General features: G+C 39.4%; 1 protein-coding gene across 12 annotated transcripts in view; it reads left to right on the top strand.

The window, feature by feature from the left end:
• The window catches only part of HIPK1 (homeodomain interacting protein kinase 1), a 50,979-nt gene that overhangs the window by 10,140 nt on the left and 19,790 nt on the right, over nucleotides 1-21,049 (top strand). For 9 of the 12 annotated variants that reach the window (XM_005859975.2, XM_014534559.1, XM_005859977.2 and 6 more), the window contains 4 exons: nucleotides 5,401-6,475; nucleotides 13,404-13,527; nucleotides 19,229-19,348; nucleotides 20,164-20,250. In XM_005859975.2, coding sequence (XP_005860037.1) covers nucleotides 5,403-6,475; nucleotides 13,404-13,527; nucleotides 19,229-19,348; nucleotides 20,164-20,250 — 1,404 coding nt within the window. In that variant the 5' untranslated portion in view covers nucleotides 5,401-5,402. Of the gene's footprint in view, nucleotides 1-3,425; nucleotides 3,444-4,181; nucleotides 4,201-4,807; nucleotides 4,826-5,400; nucleotides 6,476-13,403; nucleotides 13,528-19,228; nucleotides 19,349-20,163; nucleotides 20,251-21,049 lie in introns of those variants that run through there. The other 3 variants (XM_014534558.1, XM_014534555.1, XM_014534562.1) reach the window with 3 other exon arrangements.

Below are 21,049 nucleotides of genomic sequence, written 5' to 3'. Positions count from 1 at the left end.
ATAAAATTTTTTTCTTGTAGACACGAGACTCTAATTTCTATTTTTCCTCTTGTATTTCTCTAATTTAGTCAAAATGACTTCTGAACTCTTATGTTTATATATATATATGAAGTAACGTGATCTCTCTATAGTCATTCATTCTAGCAAACATTTTACACATACAAGGTGCCAACCATTGTGGTAGATGCTGATGATTAAAAAAAAGGGGGGCACTTACTCTTCTGTTGAGATTTGCCCATGACACTTGCAGTTTAGAAGTCAACTTTTAAATAAATAATTACAAATAGTCATATTTAGAATAAAATCCAGAGCGGCCCACAAGTCACTAGCCCTGTCTCCTCTCTGGGTCCTGTCTCTACTGTTTTCTCTCCTGTTCCTTTCCCTCCATACTGGTCTCTTCTTCACGGAGGCCAAGAGTATGTCTTGGCACTAACTCTTCTTTTTCACTTTCAGTGGCACCTTCTTGTCTGTTCGGTCTCAGTGTAAGTGCCACCACCTTATAAGGGCTTCCTTGGCCACCAAACCCAGGGTATCTCTCCTTGCACCTTCACTATCATGTCATTGTGTTTTGTTTTCATAACATTTATCACTAGCTGCTATTTTGTGTGTGTATGTATGTATGTGTTTGTCTCCTCAATAGAAAGTAGACTCCAGGAGGTAAGGGATCTTATCCATCTGGAACACCTCATCCCCAGTGGCTAGACCAGTGCCAGGCAGATAGACATGTTAGTTAATAAATGAAATGAGTAAGTACAAGTGTAGTATGTAGTAGTGAAGGATGCTATGGGAGCCTTTACCAGCAAAGCTACCCTCGTATGGAGTGGTCTGGGGAAGGCTTTCCTGAGTATGTTTGTCAGCATAAGGTAGACTAAACAACATTCTAGCTGAAGGGAAATAGTTTTTCTCTCATGTAGCAGCCTGAATGTTCCAGGTTGCAGTGATCATTCCTGGTGGGGAGGTGGCTCCGCGCTCCATGACCATTCAGGGACCCATGTTCTTTCCATCTCGTGCTCTGCCATCCTTGGGTGTGGTTTCATGGTAGAAGCTGAGTCTCCATGAGTTCCTGCTGGTGGAGCGGGAAAGGAACACGAAAGCCTCCCCCACACATCACTTCCTATTAGAGAGAGGGACTGGGAACCATAGTCTAGTCTAGGATGAAGGAGAAAGGAAGTTTCGGTCCCAAGCAACACCCTGTACCACACTGAAAAAGAGAGCTGTGAGGGGAGATAAAAAGGATAAGTAGAAGTTAGAAAAAAGGAGGCTAAGGGGGAAATGAAGTTCAGAGAGGGGCCATGATGTGTGAAGGAACTAGGGCAGGAGAAGGCAAGGCCTTCTCTAGGAACACAGAGAAACGTGGTACTTGGAAGAGAGAACCTGGGGAAAGGGTGGATGAAACGAGGCTATAAAACTAATCAGGGTCCAGATCTTACAAGGCCTGGGGATCCCAGCTAGAAACCTTTATTGGAAGGTTTTAAGTGGGGGACAGATATGCATTTTTGTAAGGTGAAGAGTGAATTGGGAGAAGGAGGCATAAAACGGGGGCCTTGAGAGTTCAGATTGGGGGAGATTGGTTAGTTAGACTATTGAATTGTGCAGTAGGGGTAGAGAAAAAAGGGTGGAGTAGAGAGATGGTGTTCTGGTGAAACAGTTTTCTTGCCAAACTTGTCTTGCTTTTTTTTTTTTTTTACAGAACATGTATTCTTGTTTACCTTCTTTAATGATGTAAATGCTCTTTATATATCGTGTGCTGGAGAATATGTACATCTGTGTACATGTCAGCTGAGGACAAGTGCTAGAGGAAGAAACAATATACTGTTTTTAGGTTATTTAGATCACCAAGTGTTAAATTATATCAAAGAGGCAAAGGTGACACTAAGTGAAAGCAGTAGGAATATGTTATTGGTATGTCAGGGAAAAGATGGGAGTTACTGAAAACTAAAGGCAATTACCTTGGTTGTCATACCCAGTTGTTCTATTCCTAGTTATAATATTTGAATTTTTTTTACTATTTATTTATTTATATTGGTTTCAGAGAGGAAGGGAGGAGAGAGAGAAACATCAGTGATGAGAGAGAATCATTGATTGGCTGCCTCCTGCACCTCCCACTGGGGATCCAGCCCGCAACCCAGGCATGTGCCCCTAACTGGAATCGAACCCGGGACCTTTCAGTCCGCAGGCCGACACTCTATCCGCTGAGCCAAACCGGCTAGGGCTAATAATTGAATTTTTAAAAAATATATTTATATTGATTTCAGAGAGGAAGGGAAAGGGAGAGAGAGAGATAGAAACATCAATGATGAGAGAGAATAATTGATTGGCTGCCTCCTGCACACCACCTACTGGGGACTGACCTTGCAACTCTGCATGTGCCCTTGAGCAGAATCGAACCTGGGGCCCTTCAGTCTGCAGGCTGGTCTGTCCACTGAGCCAAACCGGCGAGGGCTTAATTCTTTATAGTAAGATTCTCCATATGAAGTGACCTTAGTGTGGGGCACCCAACAAATGTTGAGTAGATGTGACCATGGCAGGGAGTGGGGTAACTTTCCTGAAAGCCTTGGATTCTAGCAAGACTCATGTCTCGTTTTAGTAGTAAGTACAAGTAACAGTAGCTTTTTGCCTTTTCGTTCTAGTTGGGGATTAATGCAGTGGGCAAATTTGTCATCACGTTTAGATGGTTAAATCCTTGGAAAGTCAGGTTCGAAATGAAAAGACTAGTTTGTTGCTGGAGTCGAAGTGCCACATTTTTAGGAAGTCAGAGAAATAATGTCTAGTTTATTGGGAGCTGTTCTCCTGTGAATTGAAAATATTTGTGCTGTAGTTAAGTTTTGGAGGGTTTTCAACTGTGCAGGGGGTCAGCGCCCTTAGCCCCCCCTGCATTGTTCAAGGGTCAGCTGTAATTTCCTTAACAGAGTCGGCTGATACATGATAGGTTTCCCACAGTGTGAAGTCTGTTCCATGTTTTTGTTTGGGAGGTCTCAGCCTAGGTAGAACATGGCCTGCCCATTTGCAAAGGCAAATTTCGTGGAACATGGTACCTTTATCCTGTGTCTACAAATGGCTGTTTTCAGCTGAATTTCAGAGTGTTACATCAATAAGAGTGTTGATTTTTGTAGGCATCTTTGGTTCTGTCTTTTCTTCTCTCCTTGTGCTCGTTGAGGTCAGCATGAGTCTCAGCCACACTCTTAGTCCTGGTGCCACGATTCTGACGTAAGCGTACCATCCACCCTGGCTGTGGGGAAGGCCCGTGAAATTCTGGTTGTTCTTTTCCTGCGGGGGAACTTAAATTTGTCTCACTGAGTGAGAATTATATTCATTTATATACTTGAACTTTGTGAAACATTTTCTAGAACTGGTGCCTTTTGCAGTGCTGAATTTGAAGATTGAAGCCATCAGCATCTGCTATTTTGTTTATTGGGTGAAGAGTTGTCAGTAACATTACTCTGGTGAATGCAATATTTTAAAAAAGTGTCTAGTTATGAACATGCTTTTAAGAATTTGCTATTTCATTTTATGAATTCTTTTCAGTATTATTTTAAGGCCTCCTATTCCCAGACATAGCTACAAATTGCAGTTTGTGTATTCTAATTATTTTACTAAATTCTTTTAGTAACTCAACAGATATACAGTGAAAAGCAAATTTCGCAAATTTTCTCCATTTCTTGCTCAATTTTATGGTGACAAATATTTTTGCATATATTTTAATAGGTACATTTTGTACAGGCACTGGTACAGATTTTTCTGTTACTATAATTTGATGTCAGCGATATAGGTAGAACAAGTTGATTTGTAAATTTATAGCCCTGGAGTTAAATTGCACTGACTCTAGCCTTTAATTTACACTTTTTTCTCTTCAAGATTCATATAAATTATGGAAACTCTTGTTTGAAGTACATCCAGACCACATTTTTAGAAACTGAAGGCTGAGGGTTTGTTTGTTCCAGCTGTCTAGTCCAGTGCAGATGGTTTTCAGTTGCATTCAGGCACGAAGAAATGTACACACTGCTTTTTTATGTTCTGTAACATCCTTTGTCACGCTTCCTTCCTTTCTAGTTGTGTGTGTTTATTCTCTTATGACTAGTAAAATTATACTGTGTGTCCTGGAGTGGAGACTTCCCCCATTTTTCTAGGACTGCACAAGTAAAACGGAGGGACATTAAAAAATGAAACCAGTGTCGACAGTCCTGCAGTTTAATATGAATGGTAGGGAGTAGCTATGCCTTTGGTAGGCAGGGGTTGCATCACCCAACAAATACTGAGTGTCTGTCAATTGCCAGGGTCTGTGGTAGGTTCTGGCAATATAAGCGAAGCACAAGACAGTCATGGTACCTGCCCTCATGGAACTGATACTGTAGCTGGGAATGTAGTAAATAATTTCAAGTTGTAAGGGAGGAACAGGGTGCTATGGGAGTTTATGGAATGCGGCGGGGCAGTGGTGATGGTAATTGTCGCGGGTGTGTGTGTGTGAACAGTTTTCCCAGCAGAGAATCTATGTTGAATCAGAGAGCCTTCTGAAAACTGAAAGAAGGGTGGTATGGCTGGAGTGGAGGATTCAAGTGGGGAAGACTTTGGAAGTCACAGCAGTGGAGTTTGGGAGAGCTTTAGGGCAGGTTGAGGATTTTGGACTTTATCCCCAAAGCAGGGGAAACGTGGGAGGCAGGAGGAGAGAGAGGACTTTGCATCATCCTGATGACTTTCTTTCTCAAAAAAGAAAGAGCAGTCTTTCAATTTGCATAGGACTCCCTCCCAACCTCAAACCTCCCATTCAAGATTCAAGATTAGTTTGGAGGCCACTGGAAGTTCCAGTGAACTAGAATAGTTCCAACGGGTAGAGAAAAACGGCCGATTGGAGATACACTTGGGAGGCGGAATGGAAGATTTGGTTATAGATTAGATGTGGGGGGATAAGGGAGAGGAATGAGTCAGGGTAACAACAGTGAGTGAGTCCCAGGCACTATTACATGTATCAAATCTTTAGATTCTCACAATAACCCCGCCAGGTAGATATTGCTGCCAGTGTTTTATAGATGAAGAAGCAGACTCATGGTCTCCTGGTTTTTGCCCTGAGGTGCTGGGTGTATGGTGGTGTCTCATAACTGAGACAGAAAACTGGGGTGGGGTGGAGGCTCCTTAGTTTAATTTTGGACATGTTGAATTGGAGGTGTCTGTAAGTTAATCCAAGTTGCAGTGTAGAGTGGTTAGGTTATTTAGAAATAAGAATTTGGGGGCCTTGGATGGGTAGCTCAGTGGGTTAGTAAGTAAACAAAAAAGGTTTATCCTTCTATAACAGGAAACATATTTTGGAAAACGTAGCAAATAAAACCCAGCCAGATATGTTTCCTGGTGGCTTTTCCAAACGAGAAGTTGTGACCTGAGGGCCTGACTCTTCCTCTCTCCGCGCAGGTATGGCATCACAGCTGCAGTTTTCCCCCCCATCAGTGTCGTCGAGTGCCTTCTGCAGTGCGAAGAAACTGAAAATAGAGCCCTCCGGCTGGGATGTTTCTGGACAGAGCAACAACGACAAATACTATCCCCACAGCAAAACCCTCCCCGCCACACAAGGGCAAGCCAACTCCTCTCACCAGGTCGCAAACTTCAACATCCCTGCCTATGACCAGGGCCTTCTCCTCCCCGCCCCTGCCGTGGAGCACATTGTCGTAACCGCGGCTGACAGCTCAGCCAGCGCTGCTACCTCCACCTTCCAAAGCAGCCAGACCCTGACGCACAGGAGCAACGTTTCTTTGCTTGAGCCATATCAAAAATGTGGACTGAAAAGAAAAAGTGAGGAGGTCGACAGCAACGGTAGCGTGCAGATCATAGAAGAACATCCCCCTCTCATGCTGCAAAACAGGACTGTGGTGGGTGCTGCTGCCACGACCACCACGGTGACCACGAAGAGTAGCAGTTCCAGCGGAGAAGGGGATTACCAGCTGGTCCAGCATGAGATCCTTTGCTCGATGACCAACAGCTATGAAGTCCTGGAGTTCCTGGGCCGGGGAACGTTTGGACAGGTGGCGAAGTGCTGGAAGCGGAGCACCAAGGAAATTGTGGCTATTAAGATCTTGAAGAACCACCCCTCCTATGCCAGACAAGGACAGATCGAAGTGAGCATCCTTTCCCGCCTCAGCAGTGAAAATGCTGATGAGTATAATTTTGTCCGTTCTTACGAGTGCTTTCAGCACAAGAATCACACCTGCCTTGTGTTTGAGATGCTGGAGCAGAACTTATATGATTTCCTAAAGCAGAACAAGTTCAGTCCACTGCCACTCAAGTACATCAGACCCATCCTGCAGCAGGTGGCCACCGCCCTGATGAAGCTCAAGAGCCTGGGTCTGATTCACGCCGACCTGAAGCCAGAAAACATAATGCTGGTCGATCCAGTGCGCCAGCCCTACCGGGTGAAGGTCATTGACTTTGGTTCTGCTAGTCACGTGTCCAAGGCCGTGTGCTCAACCTACTTACAGTCACGCTACTACAGGCAAGTGGCCAACGCTAAAGAGTTTGTGTCAGACCCGAGATCTGTCTTTATAGTTAATATATATCACATAAGGCTACATAGAACAGGGAATGTATTTACAGATTCCAAGGTAGAAACAGGATCATGTTTTAGTTTGTGTGGTATTCCTGTAAGCAACATTATTGTATATCTGAAATCTTTTTTAACACTAGAAAAATTAATTGTCTGATTCCGAAGCTTGTTCCTAGTTGAATTATATAGTTGGCCCTTGAACAACATGGCAGTTAGGGGGAACCCGCATATAACTTTTGACTCCCCCAAAACTTAAGTTGTTCTCCAGTATCTGTAGGAGATTACTTCCAGGACCTTGCAGATACCAAAATTCACCGATGCCCCTGAATAATATCCCACTGTATGTACATACCATATTTTGTTTATCCACTCATTTGGTGGTGGACACTTGTTTATTTTTACATTTGTGGCTGTTATGAATAATGCTGTGATGAACATTGGTATTCAGTTGCTTAAGTGTCTGTTTTCAGTTCTTTTGGGTATAGAGCTGGAAGTAGAATGCCTGGGTCATACGGTAGTTCTATGTTGAACTCTTTGAGAAGCCACCAAACTGTGTTCCACAGCTGCTGCACTATTTTGCATTCCCACCAGAAGCGCATGAGGATTCTAATTTCTCCACATCCTCGCCAACAGTTGTTATTTTCTGTGGTTTTTGTTTGTTTGTTTTTGATAACAGTCATCCTTGTATGCATGAAATGATACCTCATTGTGGTTTTGATTTGCATTTCCCAAATGATTAGTGATGTTGAACATCTTTTCATGTACTTGTTGGCCATCTGTATGTCTTCTTTGGAGAAATGTCTGTTCAAGTCCTTTGTTCATTTTTTAATTTGGGTTGCTTTTTGTTGAGTTGTAAGAGTTCTTTATATATTCTGGGTATTAATCCCTTATCAGATAATATGATTTGCAGGGTTTTTTTATCTCCCATCCAGGGGGTTGATTTTTCACTGTTTTTTGCACAAAATTTTAAAACTGTGATGAAGTCCAATTTGTCTGTTTTTTCTTTTGTTGCTTGTACTTTTGGTATCACATTCAAGAAATCATTGCCAAACCAATGTTATGAAGCTTTTCTCCTGTGTTTTATTATAAGAGTTTTATAGTTGTAGCTCTTATATTTAGATCTTTGATCCATTTTGAGTTAATTTTTGTATGTGGTGTAAAGTAAGGGTCCGGTTTCATTCTTTTGCATGTGGATATTCAATTTTCCCAGCACCATTTGCTGAAGAGACTATCCTTTCTCCATTGAATGGTCTTGACACTCTTGTCAGAATCCTTCAACTGTATACATGAGGGTTTATTTCTGGGCTCTCTGTTCTTTTCCATTGGCCTCTATGTCTGTCTTTATGCCAGTACCACACTGTTTTGATTACTTGTAGCTTTGTAATAGGTTTTGAAATCAGGAAGTAGGAGACCTCCAGCTTTATTCTCTTTCAAGATTGTTCGGTTATCTCAAGGAATCTCTCAAGATCTTTATGAATTTTAGGATCCTTTTTCTCTTTCTGCAAAAAAACCTCATTGACTTTTGATAGGAATTGCACTGAATCTATAAGTCACTTTGGTTAGTAGTGACACTTTAACAATATTGTCTTCCAGTCCACTCTCATCTATTTTTTTTTCTTTTATAGTTCTATAAAACTATGGTATTTCTTACTTGAGTGAGATAAAAAAATTCCTAGAGTCTTTGATTTCTAGTTTCATGTTGCTCTAGGCAACTTGACTAATTTTGAGACTCTCATCTCCATTTATTTACTCATGACTTGGGAGAGTTAGGTTCCAATTATTTTTGCTTCTGATATTCTCCTTTGAGCAATCCTTCCACCACTCACACGTACACATGTGTACAGCACATTCACAGGTGCACTGAAGAGTTCAGTTCTGTGTCTTATTTTGAGCACTGGGGAAGTAAGAAGGAGAGCACAGCTGAGGGGTGAGGGCTTTCTTGATCTTTTATCTTGTCAGTGCCTGCAGGTGTTTAACTGTTTATCTGCCCTGTCAAAGACAAGGACAAGGTCTGAAGCCCTTTTAAGATTGAAAAAGAGCAGTTGAGATAAAAATTATTCATGAAATAATTGTGTGGTTTTCTTTTTTGCTTTTAAATATATTATTATTGATTTCAGAAAGGAAGGGAGAAGGAGAGAGAGAAACATCAATGATGAGACTCATTGATCGGCTGCCTCCTGCACGGCTCCCTACTGGGGATCAAGCCTAACCCGGCCATGTGCCCTTGACCGGAATTGAATCCAGGACTCTTCAGTCCGCACGCCGGTGCTCTATCCACTGAGCCAAACTAGCTAGGGCAATGAAATAATTTTTTATGGAATTTTCTCATAAAAGGTAAATGAGATGTGAGGGATTAAACATTTCTGGCTATTTAGCTTTCTCTAGTATGACATTTAAATAATTTTTAGTCTTATGTTGCTGGTCTTTGCCCCTTTTCTTCTCCTTTTAATTTAAGCTGTCATTTGAGTAATTTGGTGGTTTTGTTTTTATAGAAAATATGACTTGCAGAATTTTAAATCCACTGGTAATTACTCTTCAACAAAGTCCTGTAAATCCGTGGCATTTAGTTATTGACTATATGAGTAATTTTAAATGGAGCTAAGTTTATCTCTTAAAAACAGGAGTTCACTCTGTATATGACTAATGCTTGTGCATTCTGAGGTTCAATATCCAGGTCTCGACTGTGTTTAGGATTTAACGTGAACGTTCTGTTGTGTCACAGGAATACTTGATACTGAGCCTGAGCACAGGGAATAGCCACTCAGGCATTCCTTCTCCGTCATGTGTTTTACCCCACAGTGACTTCATGTTGCTTTGTTGCCTTATTAGAGTCCATTAGGTCCTCACCCTCTTTTCAGAAAACCTCCGTGAACTTTGGCCAGTGAAGCATTCTGCCTCCCAGGCTGCCTTCCTCAAGCCCTCCTTTTTAGTTTACATTGCTTCATCTTGCTGATAGCATGCCAAACTATTATCAGTTGACATACATTTTTTGCCACCATGTTGTCTGTTGGCCACGGCATGGCTAAATAACTCAGGCAGTGGAAATAATATACTTTATTTCCTGCCCACTGTGAATGTCGGCTAATCGCAAGAACAGTTGCTGTCTTTGGCGGTTGAGTTTTATGCACAAAGGTTTCCATGCTTATAAGCTCAATGCTTTCACATTCTGAACCAACCAGCCGGCCTTCATTGAAAACCGAGATCACTTTATTTGTTCTGTATGGAAGGGCAAGGTCTACAGAAGGAAAGCGTATTTTCACTTTGTCCTAGACAAACAAACAATCCGGTTTTATCTGACAGTGAAACTGCAGCTTAATCTAAGCCACAGATGCAGGAAGTTTGCCTTTATGTAACATCTCTGATCTAGGAAGGTTGATGCCTCTGCAATGGACAGGAAGAAACAAGTGTGTTCATGAAAATGAGCAGAGAATGACTGCTGTTGATTCTCACCTCAGCTTGCTCTCGGTTCAGGTGACATAAAGCTTTACGACCTTAGAGGATTCTTCAGTTTAAAGAAGTTTGAAATTGGGAAATCAAAAGGCAGGCATTGCTATTTCTGCCACCTGGTTTTAGTCACTAGAGCCCGCTTAGTATTTGTTCTGTGAGGATGCGATGGATCTTCAAAGAGGAGACCACCATGTCCGAAGTGCAATTAGCGCCATTTTTGTACTAAAGTGAATACTGCCATTTTTGTTTTTCCCCCTCTTTCCTGTGCTTTAATAGGTAATCTTTTTTACTGCCCAGCTGTTAGAACATCAGAGCTGGAAAGCGATCTAGGAGAGTAATTATCTAACTCAGCCTCCTTATTTCACAGATGAAGTAGAACCGGAATTTCAGAGTCTAGATAAACGTTTATATTAAGGGATTGAGAAATACTGGAGGCCAAGGGGCCAGATGATACAGTAATGAAAATATTAGCAAGAATTATCATCAGAATTCAGAGTTGAAAACATTCAGTCTTTAGAGAGGAACATGCTCTAAATGATTTCCTTTCTGTTCAGTGTCTAGGTAAGTCTAACATTTCTAGGAGTAATGATAGTGAAAAGTGCTTCAGTAGACTGAACAGCCTTCTTTTTATTTTATTTTGACTGCTTTCATTTTTTTTTTCTTTTGATACCTTTTTGTATGGTAGATGGTAGAGCTTACTGTTTTGGTGAGCTTTGCTAGAAATCCTTAGCTGCTTTTATTACTTCAGTGGCAGGGTGAGACCAAACGAAAAACTGATTCTAGCCAATTCCAAAGGTTTGGGGTTTTTTTGTTGTAAGTTTAATAGGGTTTAAGGGCTGGAATTAATGTTTCTCTGAAAGGTAAAGTTTTATCACATATTACTGCTCCCTTTTTAAAGAAGTAAGTTATTGGATGCTGGCCTCTCCCTGTGACCTACCCTTTGGGGTTTAAAATGTCCTCCTGTTGTAGTGGGAATGGCAGAATCAATCCGTGGTCTCCAGCTGATGCTTAGGAATGCTCTAAGCCCAGTTTTCACTTGGGCACAAAGCCATTTGCATGCTCCCTGCCAGCTATTTTTGGCACTGTCACGAACTTGGAAATTAATGATTCTACTCACTGAAAGTAAAATTTTGTTCCTTTTCAATTTTAGAAAAGCTTTTATGTTTCTGGGTCCTCATACCCTCAAACTTGTGCTGCCTTAAAACATGCCATAGTGGTTGGGATTTAATTGCACTCACTCTGAAATTCCATCAGTCATGTGGCTCTAGCCACCTGCAACAGGAATGGCACTTCTGATGGTTGTTTCTTTGGCTAACAAAACCACAGTTCATTCACATCAAATAGCACAGAAACGGTCTATTAATGGCTCCACCCATAGCTGTCACATAGTATAAGTCTCAACAGGCCTGGGTCTTTCGTTCTTTCTCTGCAAGATCAGGAAAGCTTCTAGACTCTATAGAGCCCTCTAATTTACCCTGTTTTCTCAGAAAATAACTTGGGGAGGATATTCTTATTTAGGGAAATATCTTGATACCCTCCCCCACTCAATCTCTGCCCCTCGCCCCCTCCACACACACCAAGGAAGCTCACTGACTTGAAAGTACAGTTGGGGAAATGTGGGCGCTCCACAAGGAGACGCGGTCTGTTCGATGCTTCCCAATGGAAAGATCTGCTTTTCCATTTTTCTCCTCTAAAAGGAGGGGTCTGGATCTGGGGTCCTTACAGATTCAAATGCCATGACTTGTAAGAAGGAAAGGGAGTTGTTTGGAGAAGGTGCTAAAGTGTTTAAGAGCTCAGACCTTGGCTCAAGCCTGCCATCACCCAGTCCCTGTGTGGTCTTGGGCACCCACCCTCTCAGTGCCCAGTTCCTACCATCTGTAAAGTGCAAATGATACTTTATTACATAGAAGCCAAGATATCTTGGTTATAAGGTGAAACATTATTTAGGTGCCAACGAGAATGTAAAAGCACTGCCATTAAACTAAAATACACCATAGTTTGCAAGAATTTTCTTCGTTTCAGAGATGTTAAAATGTAAAAGAAATGGCATCTTAGAATTGATGGCTTAAAAGTAGTAATACGTTCATAGGATTGTTGTAAGGATTATAATGACCACATTTATAAAGAACTTGGAATAGTGCATGGCGCATAGTAAGCACTATGTAAGTGTCACCTATTAGTATTATTGATAATAGTGTTACCTATTATTATTATTCCTGTTCTGAACCCATTTATTGATCTCTTAAGTTTCGACACACTTTGCAAAATGCCATGGTATACCACCATGCCAAATAGATTTTTATGGATAGGTATGTACTTAACTTTTTCTTCGTTAGACACAGTATAATATACTCAACTCCATAGCTAGACGGTCAGAATTCAAATTCTAGCTCTGTCACTTATGTGATTTGGGGCAAATTACTTAATAATTTGCCTCGGTTTCCTCCTCTATAATTGAGGATACACAATTTTCCTTGGATGTGTTCATATATACAAGCTCTAAGTATATGGGATTGCCTTAGTCTTCTCTTTAAGGCTCCTCATTTCTCACTTGGAGCATTAATGGAAATGAAAAGAATTCAAAGTTTAAAAATAATGATCATATAATATTAATAGTTATTATATCTAACACTTATACAGTACTTTATATGTGCTGAGTACAAGAGCTTACTGTCCAAGACCTTTGATACTTACTATTATTAATTGCTTATTTAAACCTTATAACACCCTATGCAGTGGGTACCTCTTCTTTTCATTTTATGAATGAAGAACCTGAGGCACAGAGAGATTAAGTAATTGTCTGCAGCTACGAAATAAAGGAATTGAGGCTCTGAACCCGCGTAGGCTGGCTCTAGTCTGTGCTGTCAGCCATTGTATCTCTATAGGACGCATTTCTGTCCCATAGAGGGATTTATTGACCAAGCCATTTAATTGGTTTTTCCATAATTAAAAAGGTACTAAGTAAAAAGAATAATTCCCCGATTCCTTATTTACGATTTCAAAATTCAGAAAGCTCTAAAAACTAAAAATCTTTTCCTGAGTTTGGTATAAACTCATTGATTGGAAAGATCTGACTTGAACCAGTATAAGGCAATTGGAAGTCTTTGTTTAGCTGACTTAGTATGACTACTCATGTTTTGTTGCAGAAACATTAATGTGTTTGATTCTGAGCACTTTCCTAAACTCCTTTGGGATTATTATGCAATATATAGTATAGTCATCGTAGTACCTTTCTGAAATTAAAGAAATTCTGAATTCCAAAACACATGTGGCCCCAAGAAGTTCAAATGACGGATTTTATACCAAAGATCATTTTCAGTTTCATTAAATCAGTGTATCTTTAGTTGATACTAAAACAGAACTTAGTCAACACCGTTCATTTTCCCAAATAACGTGTATCTTTTTTGTCAACTATTTTTGTTGTTGCTAGAGCCCCTGAAATTATTCTTGGATTGCCATTTTGTGAAGCTATTGATATGTGGTCCTTGGGCTGCGTGATAGCTGAGCTGTTCCTGGGATGGCCTCTTTATCCTGGTGCTTCGGAATACGATCAGGTAAGAGTGTGTATTAAATTTTTTAACGAATAGAATTTTCTCCACCTGCTTCTTAGTCTGAAGTTACGTTTGCAATTCTTCAATGAAAAGGAAATTTTATTTTATGTTATGTTAGACTGGTACTTTCCCAGATCTGTAATGATTTATTAGAGTATTCACTTTGGTTAACAAAGGCATCTTGTGAAATAAGACATGAAAGCAAAGTAAGGATGAGGAATTGAGATTTTAAGAATGAATTTTGGCTCATTCACACCTGTTACTTCCTCTCATACATGACACATACTGAAGTGCGTGCTCTCGGCATGCTGAAACACTTTGGACCCCAGAGGCTGGGATGTAGAGGGGTCTCTGTAAGACTGGCTTTAGGAGGGCAATCAGAGGACTTGAAAAGTGTTGCAATAAATGACCTGTCTCAAACAGACAAGCTTTAGAAGATATGCTACATTTCCTAAAGAGCTGGTGCTGAGGGCAACAGTTTTGCCATGGAAATAAATTGTAAATTCTAATTTTTTGTTCTTTAAAAAAAGTGGTCTAACCATTTATGCTTTGATCTCCTTAAGGGCATTGACTGTTTCATTCCACCAGTGTATCATCAGCTGCTACATGTGTCTTAAACATAGTAGGTACACAAGGTGTAGAAAAGGGGGGTTGTTTTTGTTTTTTCTATTTTTTTTTTTTTTGAGAAATAAATGGTTATCTGGAGTTGAAAGGCAAAAAGAGCAAAGCAGTCCTTTTCCTATTCAGCCTAGAATTTTGACTCCTTGATATATTGAGTATATGTAACATTTACCAACTTCTAAAATTTTGACTCTTTGGACATGCCTTTGAGTGAAATATAACAAATGAGTTACTCATGTCATAAATAACCCGTTACATTGTGCTTTGGAATTTTTTTTATCTTCTACCTTGAGAGGAGCAAGTCAGCGTCCTTATTTTTTTAAAATTAATTTAAATTCTTTACTGTTAAAAGCAGCTTCCTTATTTTACAACAACAAAGAACTATTTGGGAGATTAAATGATACAAAACCATAGCTGGTTTAACTAAGCTTTTGATTCTCCTTTTTGGGTTTTAGACCTTTTTGAGACTCTGATGAAGCTATGGAGCTTCTCAGAAAAGTATGCTCACCATGTCTTGTGTACAAATTTAGGGGACTTATGGACCTCTGCTTCAGAAACCTTGCTCTGAGCAATTACCGCCGCCAAAGTGCCATTCCTAGCCCAACTGTTTACTGGCATCCCTTCAGCCTTAGTCAACAGATTGCCATTGTGAAATTTCCTAGGAAGTGGAACCAAATACAATTAAATTTAGAAGCTAAGGTACAGCTGGGGCTTTCCTTGGGAAAAAAAAATGATCTGGTAGTTTGGATAATTTTTGTTGGGTGCATAAATGTGAAACTGGGGGTGGAAGGAGGAAAACCACAGTTGGTTGAACCAAGCTGAGTAAGTAGGGTGCTGCTGTTATAGAGCAGGAAAGGGGGGTGGGGAACAGTTTATCTTGCATCTCTGGTTGTACGAAAGATTCCTCTGGCAGCATCCTTATTCTTACAGCTGACTTTTTTTTTTTTAATAAGTTTATTGAGATATAACCCACATATCACATAATTCAGCCATTTAAAGGGCACAGTTCAATGGTTTCAGTATGTTCACAGGGTTGTGAACCATCACAACAGTTCTAGAACATTTTAATCACTATTAGCAGCCAATCCTCATTCTCCCCCAGTCCCTGCCCTAGGCCCTTGTTGGTGAAGAACTCCAAAAACTTAGGCTCATCAGTTTTAGATTTGGCAGTTGATCTGAAGAAATGACATGTAGCCTTGTCCAGATGCCTAAGAACTGTATTAGCAGGAAAAACTTACGGACACAGGCAAAGCAGCTGCTCCCAGTGGTGACGGGCCAGGAAGAAACCATACCACCTCCAGGACAGGGACCTTTTCAAAGGAGGTTAACTAATAACAAAACAATATGGTGGGTAGTCACATAGACCACCGAGAGAACAATACATCCCTAAGTTAGAAGATCACATCAGGCAGTTATTACACTCTATACATTCATTAACCTCTCTCCTGGGGCTTGGCATTTACCTCGGGGTGGCATTCTGGCTTTCTGGATAGCCAAGCCTGAGGTTGTAGAGAGTTCAACATTTCCCAGATGCCTTTGCTGTGAGAGCCATATTACATCTCTGAAGTGAGTTCCCCTATATTAACCACTAATCTACTTCTGTCTCTAGTTATGCTTATTCTAGTATATCATATTCATCACAAAATATGGTCTTTTGTGACAGGCTTCTTTTACTTAGCATAATGGTTTTTATCCATGCTGTAGCATATATCAGAACTTCATTTCTTTTTATGGCTGAATAATATTCCATTGTGTGTGTGTGTGTGTGTGTGTGTGTGTGTGTGTGTGTGTGTATTTTGGCCTTTGTGAATAATGGTGCTGTGAGCTTTGGTGTACAAGTGTTTTAGTCAAATGTGTAGTCTCTAGATATTAGTGGCTTTGAATTTGTTGGAAACATTAGAATTGTTTAAAATAACAAATGACAAATACTTTCTGTTTACATAGATAGGGAGCTTTTGTTGTTGCTTTATCTTAAGCTATGTGAAAAGTAGTATCTGGATAATATTAAAATTTTTAAATGTTTTAATTCCATAAGTGCATCACTGTAGAAAAATAAAAAAGATACAGTAAGCCAAGAGACAAAAATTTGAACCTCCAATAGTTCTACCCCTCAGAGGTAACCTTTTTAAGTTTTGGTTATATTTTGCCTTTTTTAAATATATGTATAAAATGTGTTAATTTTCATCATGTGTTTATTGAGTACCAACTTTGTGTCAGGTACTCCGAGCACTGGGGATGCCATGCTGAATAATACATAGTCCTTGCCTGGAAGCTATAGTTTGGTATGGGAAACAGACATGAAGTAAATAAGCATACCAATAATTATATACTACAATTAAGATAAATTCTGTAAAGAGAAAAAATGTAGTTTGCTATGTGTGTGTGCACGCACGAGTGGGTCTTCTGACCATTTATGCCCTCATGCCTCTTGAATATACTTCTTTTCTCCACTGCTACTCTCTAGTCCAGGCTGTCTTACTCATGTACCTGGGCTACCAGGCCATCTCCTGTTATTTATTCCGGCCTCCCTTCAGTCTATTTTCCAGAGAGATTTCTTTCAAAACACAAATTTGATCATTCCACTCCCCGGCTCTTCAGTGGCCTCCCATCACTTTTAGAATAAAGGGCTAAGTCCTTAATATGACCTCTGAGCCCCTGCCTGGGTTGTCCTGGCCCTTCCGGTCTTTCTCTCTCGATTGATCTTATGCTGTTTCTTCTTGATTTTCATACTTTAGTCCTCTTGGCATCATTTCAGCACTGCTTCCTTCCACACAGGCCCTTGCACATACTGTTCTCAGTCTGAAGCTTTCCCACCAGCCATCCATTTCATCCGGTCAAAGTCTAGTCATTTATCAGCTCGAGTGTCACTTCCTCAAGGAGCTTTCCTCAGCAGTCCCCAGTCTAGGTCAGGTTCCTTTTTTAAGTATTTTTATGGAAGCCTACTTATTCTGATTTGAATTATGCATTCACCGTCTGTCTTCCTCACTAGACTGCAAGGTCTATGAGAGCAGGAACCATATCTATTTTTAAAATCACCATTGCCAGGCGCAATAAATACTTATTGGAAGTATGAATGAATATATGCTATATATAGTTATGTTCCAAGTAAAAATTTATGGACATAGAGGAAGATATATATAGTATTTCATCAAATCTACAACACCACTGATTAAAAGATGCACCATTTTTCTGTACCCCTGAGAAAAAATGCTGCCAATTAAACCATGACAGTATCAGCGCTAAGACATATCCTGATTTCAAAGATGTGCATGGGAAAAAATATGTCTCTTAGAACCAGTGAAATGTAGTAATTTAAAAGAAAAAGAGATTATATTTAATTTGTAATCTGCTTTTTCTATTTAGTATATTGCAAACTATACATGTTAACAAATATGGGTCTACCCTATCATTTTAAATGTCTGCATAGTATTTCATTGTACAGATTTTACTCTGTTTTTAAAAAAATACTTTACCTCTTACATGCAAAATAAGTTTCTATTTAAACTTTTTTATTCACATTTAAAAAGTTTTCTATTTTGCTAATGCTATGTTTTGGTTTTCACAGTTTGGGGTAATTTCCTGCTAAGATTGTCTCAGGATAGATAAGCATACCAGATTTTGCCTGTAGGTCATAGTTGGCTTACCTGTGCTTTATACTCTTAAAAATTGGTGAGGACCCTAAAGAGTTCTATTTATATAGCACATACTGAATTAGTATTTAAAACTGAATGGGGGGGGGGGGGGGGAGGATAGATAGGAAGTAAGATTTATTTCCTTGCTTACAAGTTTTTCTCTAATTTTATCTTAAGTATAGTCATTCATATATGAAGATGGGGTAGTGAAAAGAATTGCCTCTCGCCCTAGCCAGTTTGGCTCAGTGGATAGAGCGTCGGCCTGCAGACTGAAGGGTCCCAGGCTCTATTCTGGCCAAGGGCACGTGCCCCCGGTTGCCGGGCTCGATCCCCAGTAGGGGGCATGCAGGAGGCAGCCGATCAATGATTCTCTCTCATCATTGATGTTTCTATTTCTCTCTCCATCTCCCTTCCTTTCTGAAATCAATAAAGAAATATATTTTTTTAAAAAGAAAGAGTTCCTGAATACAAAATTTCTAAAAAAATAAAAATAAAAATAAAAATAATTGCCTCTTGTATTGCTCTTAGTAGTAGGGAGAGAAGCAAATTGCCTCTTCTATCGCTTTCCTGGATTGGGAGAAACAACCAGAAGTGTGAACAGTTAAGTTGGGAAATTCATAAAATAAACATATACAAGTACACATTTCATTAGCCATCAGAGCAATGACATCATCACCCATCACCTCTGGAAATTTCTACTGTACACCCATGAGAAGAGAATGAAAAGGCAAATAACTTCTTAGTATTATTATGAAAATAATTTTTTACTTCACAGCCCCCCTCCCCCGAAAGGGTCTTGGGGTCAGACTCTATGGGAGTCCCCAGATCACATTTGAGAATTGCTGGCCTAGTCCGCAGTAGGTGTTCAAAAAATGTTGAATGTATGAACACAGTACTTACAGAGAAACTAAATTAAGTGCTTGAGTTTATGGTATAAGAAATAAGCTCTATGACAAGTTAGAGTCAGGGGCAGTTGACCAGGAGCTAGAGTAGCCAAGGAAGAAAGAGGTTTATAGAAATTTTCCCTAATCAGTTTAATTTGATAGTGTATCAAAAAACAAAAACAAAAAATCCTTGGTAATCCATGAAGTATAATTTCTTGAAAACCATTCTGTTCTGTCCTAAAAAATATTTCCTAAAGTTTTCTGAACTTTGTATCAGAACTTTACAAAAAAGCAAGAGATTGCACACAAAATTTTTGAAACAGGTTTCCTTGTAAATCACAGATATAGTAACAAGGAAGTTTCTGAATACATGTTTGGGAATTACTTCTGAGTGCGTTAGCTTATATATTTGTCTTTATAAATAGATTTCATTTTTCTTTATCAACAAGTTAATTTCTTTTCGATAGCTTTCTTTTTTGCCTAGGGCTAATAATGTTTTAGTGTAAAAGTTCTTTAAAATTTTCCTTTTTATCCCAAATCAATGTTTTGATGGTTTTGATGTTTCAGATTCGTTACATTTCACAAACACAAGGTCTGCCAGCTGAATATCTTCTCAGTGCCGGGACCAAAACGACCAGGTTTTTCAACAGAGATCCTAATTTGGGGTACCCACTGTGGAGGCTTAAGGTCAGTCTCCCCGGCTATACTACCCATACCTGTACTTCTCACTCTTAACTTCAAATTCAAAGTTTATTTTTACTTTAATTTTTAAGGTTACATCACTTTTTTCTGGTTGGTTATCAAAGTTTATTCTTGAGGTGGAGGAGGAAAAAGGGGTGAATATACGTTGCAGGAGGGAATACTTTGAAAAATTTTATTGTCCCCTTCCCTTAATTAAAAAACAAAACTTTAAATGCTAGTTCCGTTGGCGGGGTTATTTTGACTATTTGAACCAGCAGCTGAGAAAGGGAGAGTATGTACTCACCATTAAGTCTTATAAAACTAGAGTAATTAATAATGACTTTTTTTAGAGGATTCTCAATAAATATGACAAAACAACATAATTTCCTAACTGCCCTTCTATATTTTCTTTAAACAAATACCTGCTTTTTACATCAGAGCCTGTTCCTTTAACTTGAGAGATTCCTGAATAATTTGATTAACCCAGTGACTCTCTACCTGGGTCTTTGAATAGTTAGCATTTGAAATAGCATCTCGTGTGAAGGTAGCTGTAAGAGAAAAGTGGTAATGCCCCATCTTATCTGACATTCTTCAGGAACTGGGCTACATCGTTGCTTGCACATTTACTTTGTGGAAAAGGTGGCTTCATATCAAGGCCACATCTCTGCACTGGGAGATTTTCTAGTTGCAAATTACTTTCATGGTTGTCATCTCTGGTTGGCAAGGTGACGACACTTGTTTCTTTGTATTCTGGCTTTTAATAGAATAAAATGTGGAAATAATATAAGGATGGAATTTTTAAAAAAATCTGTATTTTATAGACACCTGAAGAACATGAATTGGAAACTGGAATCAAATCAAAAGAAGCTCGAAAGTACATTTTCAATTGTTTAGATGACATGGCTCAGGTGAGTATAGTATCTTTCAGAAAGCCAGACATTTATGTATCTGTTCAGAGATATACTTCTGTTGGTTATATTAAAGGCTGAATCAATCTGTTATCTTCCAGTATATGTCTTTATTTTTCGCAGAAAAAAAAATGCATTGATATTTTGCCATGTAATAAATAACATTTGAATCCTAACAAAGGATGCTTTTATATATTTCTTCCTTGGTTTTGTTAAACTGGTTTTACTACATGTCAGCATTTTTTTAAAGATATTTTATTGATTTTTAGAGAGAGAGAGAAAGAGAAACATCGATGTGAGAGTGAAACATCGATCAGCTGCCTCCTGCACACCCCTCCCAACCCCCCCACCAGGGATCGAGCCCAAAACCCAGGCATGTGCCCTGACTGGGAATCAAACCGGCAACCTTTCGGTGAATGGACAATGCCCAAACGACTGAGTGACACCAGCCAGGGCATTGTCAGTATTTTGATACATTGTTTGTGAAAGTTTTTTTCTTGTTCATATTCTCTACTAAATAAATACAGGATGTCCCCCAAGAAATGTATACACACTTTGAATAATTAATAATTCCAATGGGTTAAATCTGAAAAGAAAAAAACATCAAGTGAGCTGTCAGCTGTTAAAGTCTGTATACATTTTTTGGGGGACACCCTATACTTATTAAGAGCTACTTATTATGTCCCAAACTCTAGTTAAACACTTTATACTTATGTCATTTAATCTTTTTAACAATAGAAACTTATATTTAAGTAATACTAGTCATTTTTGCTTAACTTGTTTGATTCAGATTTTGAAT

The sequence above is a fragment of the Myotis brandtii genome, unplaced genomic scaffold (assembly GCF_000412655.1).
Source record: "Myotis brandtii unplaced genomic scaffold, ASM41265v1 scaffold131, whole genome shotgun sequence".
Taxonomy (NCBI): Eukaryota; Metazoa; Chordata; class Mammalia; order Chiroptera; family Vespertilionidae; genus Myotis; species Myotis brandtii.
Note: the sequence above shows the minus strand (reverse complement) of the source record. Positions and strands in the feature narration are given on the sequence as shown.